At 40.0% G+C, this 13,547-nt stretch overlaps 1 protein-coding gene across 1 annotated transcript in view; it reads right to left on the bottom strand.

The window, feature by feature from the left end:
• Window positions 1-29: 29 nt before the first annotated feature.
• Window positions 30-13,547, bottom strand: part of LANCL3 (LanC like family member 3) — a 35,545-nt gene continuing 22,027 nt past the window's right edge. The window contains exons 2-5 of the mRNA XM_015884448.3: window positions 9,341-9,464; window positions 8,590-8,787; window positions 6,550-6,757; window positions 30-6,267 (exon numbers count right to left, since the gene is read on the bottom strand). Of these exons, the coding sequence (XP_015739934.1) occupies window positions 6,108-6,267; window positions 6,550-6,757; window positions 8,590-8,787; window positions 9,341-9,464 (690 nt within the window). The 3' untranslated portion in view covers window positions 30-6,107. The remainder of the gene's footprint in view (window positions 6,268-6,549; window positions 6,758-8,589; window positions 8,788-9,340; window positions 9,465-13,547) is intronic.

The following is a 13,547-nucleotide window of genomic DNA, read 5'->3' on the forward strand; positions in this document are numbered from 1 at the left end:
TGGAAAACAGTGAATCCAATGCAAAAAAATACAGGTCAAGGTTGGGCTTTTATTTAAGGCAAAATATAATCACAGCTTTAATATTAATATCATGGATATACACAGTTTGTTCTGCCACTATGAAGCTTAGTATTATCACTGCTTTTAAAAAGCTATAAAATCTATTTTCTATCGTAATCTACAATACAAAACTAATACAATAGACACATTCTGTAAGATCACAGTGTTTGAAACATTAGAAGAGCAGGGGTCCTGCTTTTAAACAATAAGGTGCATTTCTAAAGAATCAAATCAATCTTGATTCTAAAGGGACTGTACGACAGTATGGCTGCGAATAGCTATTCCAGTGAGACATGAATCTGGGGTGTAGCATGTACTTGAGAAATCAACACCGAGTATTGGAATATATTGAATAGTGAAGTGTTACCAACAGAAACCGAACACAAAGTAACACCCTTTATCAGTAATGCCATGGAAGTTCCCTGTACTTTTAATTGGTATTGGCTTTCATGCATATAGCAGACATTTTGAGCAAAAACAGGTATAAAATTGCATTCAGACAGGACCCTGTGTATACTGGCTTTCCTCTTAGCACATGAGCAAGTATCAGTAATCCCACGGGACTCGTACTGAGGAAAGTCTGCATGTTTGGGGCACAGAATGATGCAGTTTTGCACCGATTTCACACGTGTGAAAGGATGTAACCCTGCATGCCTGAAATCAAATGGAGATTCACCACTGACATCAGTGGGTTGCATATCTGGCCCCTAAAATGAGAGCGTGAGGTCAAATCACTAGCAAAATTACACCTTAGTTAGAAAGCTTTCTCCTTTTGTGTGGTAATGATAATGAAGACAAAAACAGAGCTTAATTTCAGGTCAGGCGGTCTTTCTCTTCTATATGAAATAGAAATTAATTTGTTTTCTATTCACTTACATGATATAATTCAATTCAGGACTTCTACATAAAATTTTCTGGGTAGTGAGCATGAATGATAGAAGGTTTGGGTTGGAAGGAGCCTTAAAGACTGCCTTGTTCCAGCCCTGCCTTGGACAGGGACATCTCCCAGTAGACCTGGATGCCCAAAGCTCTGTCCAACCTGGTTATGTATAGACATGCAGTGGTGTTGATGAGTATCACTGCATTATAAAGTTATCTTTCATTCAAATAACATTTTACCAATAGGCAAAGTAAGGTTTTAAGGAATTTTTTACCATTTTAGTTGGTATTTCTGTGCTTGACCTAAATGCCTCCATCTTCTCTTTGAGTGGTCACACAATGAGCCATGTCAAGAGACTTTCTTGTACACATTAAAGATAAGATGATGATAAGATGCCATCTTATGTGTTTTCAGACAGACTGCTATTCATAATCGGATTTTTTCTGGAGTATGATTTTTAAATACATAGAGTGTAGGACCAACAGTGATGCCAATGACAATACAAGTTAATCAGAAAATTTAATAGGTGAAAGACAAGTCAAAAAGTTTGGGCATGTTGGTTTCCTGGGTATTTTTTTAACTGTTTAATCATCCATAGTGTACATTACTTTTATTCTATTACATGACAGGAGGAGGCAGTAGGTTTAGCTACAGGCAACTCCTTCATAGGCAGATTTTTGTCAGCGTACGGTAACTTTGCTACGATGGCAATGAAGGCAGCTATAACCACCTGCAAAGTATAGCACATACCGTACCCCTGTCTGTGCACTGAATCAAATTGTGCTATTCTCTTGGAAAATGCCTGTTCACATCCTTAAATTGCTGTATTGTTTTGGGCCCTGAGCATTTTAGCATTATGGCTTTGAAGTACGTTGTTCCCTCAGTAATGTGATTTTTGGTCATTTTCTTATTTCTTTTTAATTTGGCTTTATGCTGCTTACTACTTAATCCAGGACATAATTAGATGAAGTCAGATGCCTTCTCAGAGCAATCGCAAGATTGCTGATAGCCAGCAATTGCTCATCTGTGTTATTTCTTCACAGGAAGAATGCTCTTTAGAATCCGCAAAACAACCCTTACCCCTGATAAACTACTTTCTTCACATTACAATATGCACTCGTGTCAGTGAATATTCAGTCTATGTAGGAGAAGATTACTGCACCTGAGATTTATTTGGCGGACCTCAGAGATGCGCTCTGTCCATGGATCTTATAGGTCAGAATTTCAGAAGAAGTAACAAGGACATATCCTCAAAATGCATGCAATATGCTAAAATTGTTCTCTGTTTTCATCAAACATGCGGTATGTTGGCAGATGCTATCACTGGTTTATATAACTGGCTTAGTGGCTTGTGGTAGCAATGGCAGTGGGAGGATGGTTGGACTACGTGATCCTGTAGGTCCTTTCCAACCTTGTGTTGGAAAGTTATTTGTAGACTGGGAAAGAAAGGTGGGGAAAGTGAAAGAAGCAACGGTGCAAACAAAGAGGATGCTGAAAGCAGCAGCACAAAAGAAGGATACTGTCCTGCTGAGAAGTTGAGAATGGCAGGAAAAAATAAAGTTATGTTTGTTAGAACTGACCTATTGCTGAAACATATTGCATATGGCTCTACAAATCCTAATATCACTAAATCTTGACATCACAGATCTAATTTCCTTCCAGATTATTCTACAACAGTAACCTATGGATGACCTACCAAAAGTCATGAAGAGTATATATAGCTCCTTAAACTGGTTTGTAATCTACGGCTTTACTCACAGACAGCACCACACAAACACATGCACATCACAAAGAAGCACCAATACCCACACAATGCATCCTCTTGGCTTTAACAGCATAATCAGAAATACTATTGTATCACTTAAAGTCCTATTGCCTACGCTTTAGAAACTTAATGAAGTAGTGAGACTAATGAGCAAAGGTGACTTGGAAACTCGTGTTGTACGCTCTGAAAGAGGCTTCTGAAGTTTCTGGTAATGCAGTCTTTTGTCACAGCGCTGTGGCAGAATCTGTTCAGGAATATGATCTTTCATCCTCTCAGGTTTGATTGTGGAGCAGGAGGAAATAGCATCCAGCTAAGAATACCCAGCAAAGGACGCGTAATTGATTTCCCCAAGTAGTACGGAAAGAACACAAAGGACCCTATTTTTTTTTTATCACACTAAAAGTGCCAAAGGCTCTAGTCAGGTTACTTTCCTGTCCATGTCTTAATTGCAACAAATGAAGGTTGCAACAGCATTTAAGTAAACAATAAAAATTAATAAATAAATAAATAAAATAAGGAAGGTGAAGATTAAGAGTATTAAAAGACAAAAACCCATATCCACTTAATGACTGGCAATATCAGAATAGCCCTGGAGTATACGGATGCTGTGTTCAGAAGCTGTGACCACAGCATGTCTTGTCTCCCCCTCAGCCCAGCCAGGTCACATAAAAGCTGTACGAACCATCTCTAATTGCTACACCTGACCCAAGATTTTACAAGATGTATCCTGTGAGACTGGGTGGTTTTGTTACTATTATTTATACCATAAATGATCTGAATCGTCTCTAAATCTAAGTCTAAAGGAATGAATCCTACAGAGATGTATTGTTAACGGTAAATTTTAACACCTGTGGTATATGTTACAATATCAGCATCCATGACTTGGTCAGGGTCGAAATTACTGCATTTATTTATTTATTGTGCTGTAGATGTATTGAGGTTTTGGCAAAGATTTCCTTCTCCAAGCCTCTCCTGAGGAAAAGAAACCTAAGTGGATGCAGTTAAATGCTGTGGCTTGATGATAATTAAAAAGTAGGCACTGGGAACAAAATCAGGAGGTCATGGTTACTGTGCTGAAAGGCGTAGATTCTGTTAAGGCTTAAGTTTAGGTTAAGTTTTTTTTTGACTGTGTGGTTATCAGAACACTAGGCCTTGTAACGTTTGCATCTGAAAATACAACACTTGGCAATAAAGGTAGGATTGCAACTGCCTGAGCCTGATCACGGCAGAACCCATTTCCCCATCTTACAATAAGACAGAATCCGAGTACCGCTGCCCTAAAAGACAAATAGAGACTGACAAGTTAATGATCACAGGGAAAAAGTGGATAGACTGAGTGTTACCTTCCTTAATAACTTGTTAAAAAAGGCTCCAGTTATAAAATAGATTATCCATCTGCTTTAGAGAAAGAAACCAGGTAAGAATCCTAAAGGGCTTAGGATGTGTACTGTTTATCTAACAGATGCATTTAAACATGGCTGGGCAGAGCACAAGGACTTTCCATTCTAGGTGAGCCTCACATGTAACCCCTCAAAGAAATACACACGCCTATGTATGTGTATCTCACTGCTCACAGTGATGAAGGAAGTGACATTAATGGCTTTCTTAAAAGACCCCTTATCCCACAAATTATAAACCCATAACATCTGTATATTGAATTTTAACACTCATCAAAAGGTTCCCAAATACTTGATAAGCTGAACTGCATTACTCGCGTCTCCAAAGAAATATGGTTACTTCTATGATTAGGCAATTAATTAGAGCTGCACAGTGCAAGATAAATAGCAAAAATACTAATCTGCAGCTCATAATAATGCAAGTCATCCTGTTGTAATAAGAGTGGCATGAGTAGGAATGGAATTAGTGTATTAAAATGTAGAAGGATTGCAAGACTTGGCTCTATCTTACAGCCTGATCAAGCTACTGAAATTAAATGGGAGCGTTGATCCATTAGGCATTAAATATAAGGAAACTGTAATCTCCAGCTGAGAATGCAGGAAGAGGGACTGCAATGTTTGGCAGTGCACATAGGTTGGTTTTTACACTCTAAATGCAAAGTTCTGACATACTGGCCTTCCTAATCCGTCCTAAAAGGTAACTGCATTACATTATTCCCATATAAATAAAAATAAATAAAAATAGTAAAGATTATTTAATATAGGTTTTGTTTTTATAGTTTTTCTACTACAAATCTATGTTAGCATTTTCTTTAGCTTTTAATTATCATTTCATAAATATAATGAAACAGTATAATCACGACCTTAAGTGCTGGTGCAACTAGTGTTGAGGAGACCATTTATTTCTACAGCTACAAATCATTTGGGCACACACATTGTTTTTTTCGCCACGAGAAGAAGCAACCTTGAGTTTTCCTACCAGGTTTTTCTTAAGCTCAGTTTGCCGACAGAGGTTTGCATTCAGTTTGCAGGGCTTGGAATGAACAATTCATCGGGAAATTTGTTTTTGTGTTCTCTGAACTATGGATGTCATTGTTCAGAAATGCTGCTCAAGGTAATTGATTTTTAAAGGAAGCTTTTGTATCTCTGAACAATACCTATTCTAGCAATGCTGTACTGTGAAGAAGCATCTGCCAGCGGTGTCTTTGCTGTGTAACTTTTCAATCCAAGCCTCCTCCACGGCAGCACTAATTATCCCTGCAGAAGGGAAAGTATTGGTAAGAGTGCCACAGTTCCAGTAAACCAGTAAGGAGACCAGCTCCTCACCACAGACTGAGCTCCAAAAGGAAGGGCCAAATTCAGTTCTCATTTACACACATGAAACTCTACTCAATGAAACTGCGGGCTGCATAAATAGCTATCTACAGAACTATCTTTACATACACATGAAAAGAGCTCCGGCATACAGCTATTTCTAACACATGGCACTAGTACTAGTGAATGTGGTCTAGGTACAAAATCCCAGATTTTGCCTTTGTGCAGTGTAGTGACATGTCTACAACGCCCTCCCTGGAAAGTGCATAAAGACTTGCTCTTGCAGGTCTCCTTTTAAAACATCCTGGGTGTATCACTTCGTTTCTTCTCTGTGTGTCCCTGTAATTCTATCTTGCCTTTCCTCTGGTCTAGCCACCAAATTAAAAGTTTGGTAATGCTCCTTTCTCTATCACTTAAATATATTGTACTTCTTTACAGATAAATATCTACCCCACCAGATTCAACCCCTTCCCCCTTTTTTAACTGAGGCCCTCCCCCCCCTTTTTTTTTTCTCACATGCTTCCCTTACCCAAAGCCCAAGTATATGTACTCTCACCTGCCTCCCAGCTACATTAAGGCTAGCATTAGTGGTACCACTGGCTTGTTTTGGAAATAGCCTCTCACAAATAGGTGAAACCACAGGTGCCCTCTCCCGTCACCACAGGAACGTGGCCCTGAAGGATGTTGTTCTCTAGACAAAGACACTGAAGAGAGGAAACTCGGCTTGGTTGGGTTGCAGCAAGTCAGTCAGGAAACACACAGTCCCGGAGAAGCCTTCATACAGACTATATACACTTTCTAATGCCCGGGAACCAGCTTTAAATTCCTCTGTAAATAAGAACTCTGCAAACCTAAGAAACAGAAGAAAAGATGATGATGATGATGAGTATTATAAAGTAAATCACAGAAATAGGAAACCCCAGAAGGCTGTTCCTTCCCACCACCTGGCTCCCCCTCAGCAGGAATCCCAGGCCACAGGCAGGGAGGCAGCTGAGGGAGCTCAGGCACCTCTCCCACTGCAGGCAGCCTGACAACAGTGCTGCACATGGTGCAATTGCAGGCCCTAAAGCAGCTGTCAATGTTCTTGTGACTTTCTGGTATGACCCTGTACCCAGAAAGTTAGGAATACTAACCTTTGTGCCCTGTAGATGTATTTTGAGTTTCCAGTGAGCCTATAGAGCAGCAGGAACACATAAGCACTACCAGCCACTCCATGGCATATTCCAGGTCCCTTCTTCAGCAGGCCTTTCTGCCAGGTTAGCTCTCCGCAGCGGATACAAGTGTCCAGGTACTGAGGCTTCTTGGAAACCAGGTAAGCTTTGGCAAACAGATATGCAATGCCTAGGAAAGCAGCAGTGAAGAGTCTTTTGTAATACGTAGGCCAAGGCTTCCATGGAACACACAACAAAACAAAGATTAATACAAATATATATAATAGATAGATATAATAAACCTGCAGTCTCATGCTCTACACTTGTCAATGTTACATGTCTACATAGATGGGGAGAGTATCTGGTAGGCTACAAAATATATGGTAAGACAAACTTAGACACTGCCTATAACAACACCACTTTCAATCTTCAAAATGCCACATGTCATTTCAAGTTTCACTCTAATATTCCCAGTGCTTTAGCAATTTAAAACAGCAGTCACATTTTAAAGCAGTAAGCACCCATCACCATGTTCTGCCCATTTCAAATCTCCAGCCACCTTGCCCCTTTACACTGACAAAAACACAAGGATGAGCAAGATAGGCAATATAATTGTATTGGCAACAGGCACAATTTTTCACTGACTTAGAAAAGAAGCTTGCTATGAACAGTTATGAATATAAAAAAAAATAGCCATTGAGCTTATTTTTTGAGAAGGTTCAAATAAATTGATCATAACCTTCACCAGAGCATGGCACGTAACCTTAAACGAATACGTATGACCAAATCAAGCACCTGAATAAGGGAGCATTTTGAATAGCTCACTTGTGGATTGAATATAATACACATCAAAGTAGTTGGAGAGTATTATAAGCTACATGTGTGTTATTGCCTATGAACAATGATATGATGGGATGCAGAATTTTCTGGGAATTTAGCATTTATTTTTGGGAAAATAGCATTTAATGAATTTAGACATCTGTAAACGGCTTCTAAAGTAACCTCTCTATGACCTTTGTGATTCTGTCACCTTGGCTGAGTCTCACTGCATCTTCTTAATAAACCTATGTAAAAGATGTCAAGATATTGAAACAAAAAGGGCATCTCCCCTGCAGATTTCCTCACTAGGCCAGCTATGCCACAGAAGTCACTTTTTTTCTCTTCAAAATAAAAACAAAGCTTGATAAGCAAAAGCTGTTTTCATATCACCTCACTAGACTGCAAGAGCAAGAAGCTTCCTCCTTCATCATATCAACCAAAAGAAAGCACACCAACAAAAAGCTCCTTTGAGGGATATTAATTAATGATGGACTTTTTGAAGTTTCAGTAGAGAAACTTGAAAAGCAATGCCTCACTGCTCATGGCCATTCTTGAACAGAAGTCAGCTTCTCTGGAACCTTCACGTTACAAAACCGACAGGACTGGTCAGCAATAAAATTCACCCAGTGGGTGAAAGAGCAATTTCAACATACAGCATTCTTTGCCCAAATTGCTAGGGTACCAAATTAGATTCTGAACTGACAGATGTAGGCCTTAACTCATGAGCTCAAGATAAGTATTCTCTTTCTTTCTTACAAGTAGTTGGTATATGGATGCATTAAAAAAAAAAAAAAAAAAGAAACACAATAAAAACTCTTGCTAGTAGAAAGTCTCCTTCACATGTAAATACTTTGGTCAAATTAATGTATATCTGTGTAATAAAAGGCTTAACCTTTGATTCTGATGAGAGGGAAAAATTCTTCTGAATGCCTTCTCAATACTCACATATGTGCTTGCATCTGTGTATTTCAGAACCCCAGAATTATTTTAGCTTCAATCACAAATGCTTATGAAGTAGGGAATAAGCCTGTCCTTCCAGCTGCTTTGACAATAAATAAAACATTTTTAACTTCCAGAAGAAACAGTTCACCTCCATCTCATAAAATGCCAAAATCAGTCAAATTTAACCTGAGATTATCTTCTACACAAACCACCAAATGTAGAGAAACATCAGGCCATGCATAACATCAATGAGAAAAGAACCTGGAGCTCCGTGACACCAGTGAACAAGCTCATTCTCCCGCTCGATTGTTTCCCCCAGCTCAGGAGGCCAGTTGCTATTCTGTTCTTGGTCCATGAGAAAGTCAACACTCTGCCACACAAGCTCCTGATCTGCTGGCTGCAGGTACTCAAAATAGGAAAGTAACATCTGAAGGATTGATGAAAGCCCATGTGCTGCACCTGTAAAGAACAGCAACAGTCAAAAGGAGAGGGGAGGTTTAGGTCCCACCTCCATCCCCCTGGATCTTTGGGGACTTATTTCATTGTCAAGTGCATGGATCTCTGGTCTTCTCAAGGCACATTAGAGCAGTACTTAGAATGAAAATACTTCAGTAGCATGATACGATTTGTTACTGCTTCTGCCTTTTCTAGCTCCCCAGAATAAGTGTGAAAGCACACTCTAACTGTGCTATTTGCTTGAATATTTGCTGCCACACTTCGTTCCAACTGGAGCTGATTGTGCCTTGTTAGACTCAGTTCCTGCAGAGAAATAACCTCAGTCACAACTCAAACCAAACTGGAACCAGACTGAAAAGTTTAAGGGTTCAATAATGATGATTAAACACTTTTTTCAAAGGGTTAAGAATAAGAAACATCACTTTTAGGAAAGGAAAACAGCTTACTCAGGAGAAATCCCACACTGTAGGTTTTATATACTTTATTTGTAAATTACCTACTGTCTCAGCATCTACGCACTGCATCACTGTCAAAGCAGTTGGCATGTTTTACTCACCAAGATACTCTGTTCCATAGTAAGAATACATGAGTGGGAAAGGTTTCCTCTTCTTCACTGCATACTGCTTTCCTGATTCCAGAATGGCCAGGCAAATTGATTTGATTTGTGCTGGGGTCAGCACCTAAACAGAAACATCAAAACAAACATAAGGAATACTGGAATAATTTTAGACAGTTTTTGTGACTCTGCTTTTTCCCTGGTGCCAAGACAAAGTACTGCCTTCAATCTTCTGATCATGCTGTAAGGTACATTCCTATTAAGAGCTCCTTACATAACGCAGTACTTTTACATAATGCTTCTCCAAAATACAGTTTCATCCCATCTCAGGAAAGCAAAAATCAAATCTTAGGTCATAGAATCACAGAATCATATAGAATGGCTTGGGTTGGAAGGGACCCCAAGGATCAGCAAGTTCCAAACCCCCCACCCCAGGCACGGCCACCAACCTCAACCTCGACTAGACCAGGTTACCCAAGACTCCATCCAACCCGGTCTTGAGCACCTCCAGGGACGAAGCATCCACAGCCTCTCTGGGCAGCCTGTGCCAGCACCTCACCACCACCTCTGTAAAGAACTTTCCCCTGACATCCAATCTAAACCTTCCCTCCTTGAGCTTAAAACCATTCCCCCTTGTCTTACCACTTGTCCATCCTTGTAAAAAGTTGTTTCTCCTCCTTTTTATAATCCTCTTTTAGATACTGGAGGGCTGCAATGAGGTCACCCCACAGCCTCCTCTTCTCCAGACTGAACAAGCACAGCTCCCTCAGCCTGTCCTCACAGGGGAGGTGCTCCAGCCCTCTGATCATCTTTATGGCTCTCCTCTGGACCCTCTCCAACAGCTTCATACCTTTCCTGTATTGGGGGCCCCTCACCTGAGCGCAGTACACAGAAGAGGTTCACATCTAAGGTGAAAAGAGGCTCACTAAGAATTACATAGAATCACAAGGCTGGGCAGGACCTACAAGATCATCTAGTCCAATTGTCAAGAGTCACTGCCCTCCCTTCCCAGAGGTACTTTGGCCTGATGGAAGCAGACAACAAGCAGCAGGCAAGATGCAAGAACTGGAGCAAGGAACAGAATGAGAAGGCAAAGAGAAGCAGACCTAGAGAAGCAAATATGACAGGCTTCTCTGGGATGTACAGAACGAGACACTTTGCCTTAAACAATAAAAAAAAGAGGAAGCAAGAGATCATGAAACTACTGCAAATCAACAGTACATATATAGGTTCAGAAACACCTTACTAAAGAATCACCCTTTCTTTCTTCACAGAAATCCTAACAGAAATGGCCAGCTGTATTTACTGGATATTGTCATTACAAACAGATTAACACCACCTTTCTTTTAAAGGAGTGCTACGAATCGCCCCACTCAGCAGTGTCAAATGTAAATAGGATTGAGAAGCCATATACTTCACCAGACATGAACCATTCCAAGTTACTGACTTGAAGTACTCAGTGAGCAATCTCTTCTGCAGCACTTTACTACAGCGCTAATGATACGTAATTCACTGCAATCATTTGCATGTCCCTCTGCACGTTCTTGACAGCACCGAGGTCATTAACATCATTCAGTGCCGTAGCACTTTGACTATGGAAGCAACATTTGTTATAAAAATGTATACATTTTCTTTGTCACGGAAAAGATACTGCGGATAATTAATGTCAGTCAGACCTCGGCTGAGAAATAATAACTGAAAAATCTTGTTGATCTACCTTTTTACAACTTGGTGAAGAACCCGGTTCTGATCTTGACAAGTGCTCTTTAATGCTACTGAAGTAGAAGTAAATAAGCTGTTAACATCTGGAGACTTCACCCATTTCCAGTCATTTTAAGATTAATTGTTTCAGCTTCACTGAATTTAATAATGGCTTAAATCCAAAACAAATGAGCAGATCACAGACACGGCCAGACACACCGCATTCTCTCCTGAGTTCTGATTTAGTCTTGCACTTTGAGACCTAATCCTCCAAATCCTGTACATTGTAAAAGGATTAGTAAGGTAACCCTTGAAAAATAAAAGGCTAAGATCTCCTTATTGTCATTCTGGAAGGCAGAAGCACGCTGATTAGCGGCACTGAGATCATTTTCTCCATGCAATTGTAATAAACGAGCTGGATTTCAATATAAACCGTGTTTGATCAACTTATTTTTATGTTCAGCACATTTAATTTTAAACTGAATTAAAAACCATTTCAAAATGCTAATTGTGGTTTTTAAACACATTTCTGCTTCTACCCAAATCCAGCACTGCACAACGCTGGGTAAAAAAATCTCAGCTAGTAAGAACTGCCGCATTCACTGTTTTTTATTAAAAGGCACGTGTAAAACAGAATCACAGAATTGTAGGGGTTGGAAGGGATCTCCAGAGATCATCGAGTCCAACCCCCCTGCCAAAGCAGGCTCCCTACACCACGTCACACAGGTAGGCGTCCAGGTGGGTCTTGAATATCTCCAGAGAAGGAGAAAGCTTAAGCATTAAGCTTAAGATTACGTACGTGTATGCACACAGAATACCCCACTGGCTGACATAATAATATCAATTCCCACATGCAAGGCCAGATAAAAACCTATTACTGAAAATCATGATTAGAATGGATGATAGAAATTGTCACATCCACAAGATTGAAGAGAAAACGGGGAAGAAAACAACCCATATATCTTGACAGCAACCTTCTGTCTCTGGCCACTTGGACGTACAACAGCTAAGAGATGTGTACTAAGTGCTGAATAGGAACATTTCTGCGCTGACTGCAAATAGCTCTTCCCAAGCAACTCAATCCACAGGCACTGTAGGCAGAGCTGCTGTTTTCCAAAACACTTAAATATAACAGATTTGTACTTGTTTCTTATGAGAATAGAGACTCTCATAATAATTACTAGTGGTCTTCCAAGGGTTTTTATGATCCAATATCATATTTAAGATCTGATATCATATTAAGATCTCCACTAGTGAGCCTGCTACATTCTCTTTCAACAAAATCTGTGTTAAAGCTCCTCAAGACGTCTTTCATCTCACCACAGATCAAGAACTGTGGGTGTTCTCTGTATGCTCCCGCACTGCACTGGATAATACACAGATCATAAGCACAGATGGTTTAACTGCCATGCTACAAAGTTCATTTTCATTTCAGTGTGGCCACAGTGCCAACTCGCCCCTGGGAATTACTGAACTAATATCAGAGACAGCAAAGAAACAGACCAGTCTTCCCAAAGTCTTTAAAGGATAAACTGCACATTGCTGTCACATCCGCTGGCAAAACCTAGATGAAGCTTTAACGAAGAATAACATCAGCATGAGAATATGTTGCCCAGAAGAAGAATCATGCACACATCAAACTTCTCAAGCTATTCTTTTCATAAGCCTGAATGGCATTTACTATGTGCATATTGCAGAGTAGGTAGAATTATTCTTTATCATGCCAGTATTCAACCAAAAGACTACTGACACTGAGACATATGCTGCTGATGGCTTAGTATTTCAGCTAATTATTTTTGTGTTTCTAAAGACATCTAAATCCATTCTGTCACCTTAGAAGTGTTCATTTCAGTTCTGCCACTAGATCACACTTTGAAACACATTTGCAAAAGTATTCTACATTTCACCTGCAATTTCCATATCAGCAGGTTGGTGGAGTTCTTTGCTTTCTGTTTTACATCGCTGCTCAGAGAAGCTGACTAAAAAAGAAGCTCCATTCACACTGGTGACAGTGCATTTCCATTCACTTTCTACTTTAAGCAGAATAATTGCGCAGTACTGATACGCGGTATTGGCACTGTATTGTCTGCAACCTGGAGCCCTACTTGGAGTCACCAATACTGCTGTGATTGCTTCCATAGTCTCTCTGCTTTTCTCTTGTGTCATTGCAGACAATGTGCATCCTTCCATCAAGGCATTCCACAGATATGTGAATGACTTAAGCCAGGTAGATTATTCAATCTATGCTAAAACACAGCAAGGAAAGGCTATGTCTGGAACAATCCCAGAGCATGGTGCTCTTTTTGTTGTTAGAGGTCCTTCTCAACTTAAGACTGTTCAGCTGGAAGTAAATAACTCCACAGCTCCATTTAATTTGCTATGAGAGATTTACTAATATACTAAGACAGTGCTGCGCCCTAGATACCCGTTTCAAAAACAGTGGACAGAAATCTTGACCTTGAGAACACAGCAGAAAGCAGCAGCAGAACCAGTTTTTCATTGCTTC

This window comes from Coturnix japonica, chromosome 1 (genome assembly GCF_054131305.1).
Source record: "Coturnix japonica strain WE chromosome 1, WE-NBRP24, whole genome shotgun sequence".
NCBI lineage: Eukaryota > Metazoa > Chordata > Aves > Galliformes > Phasianidae > Coturnix > Coturnix japonica.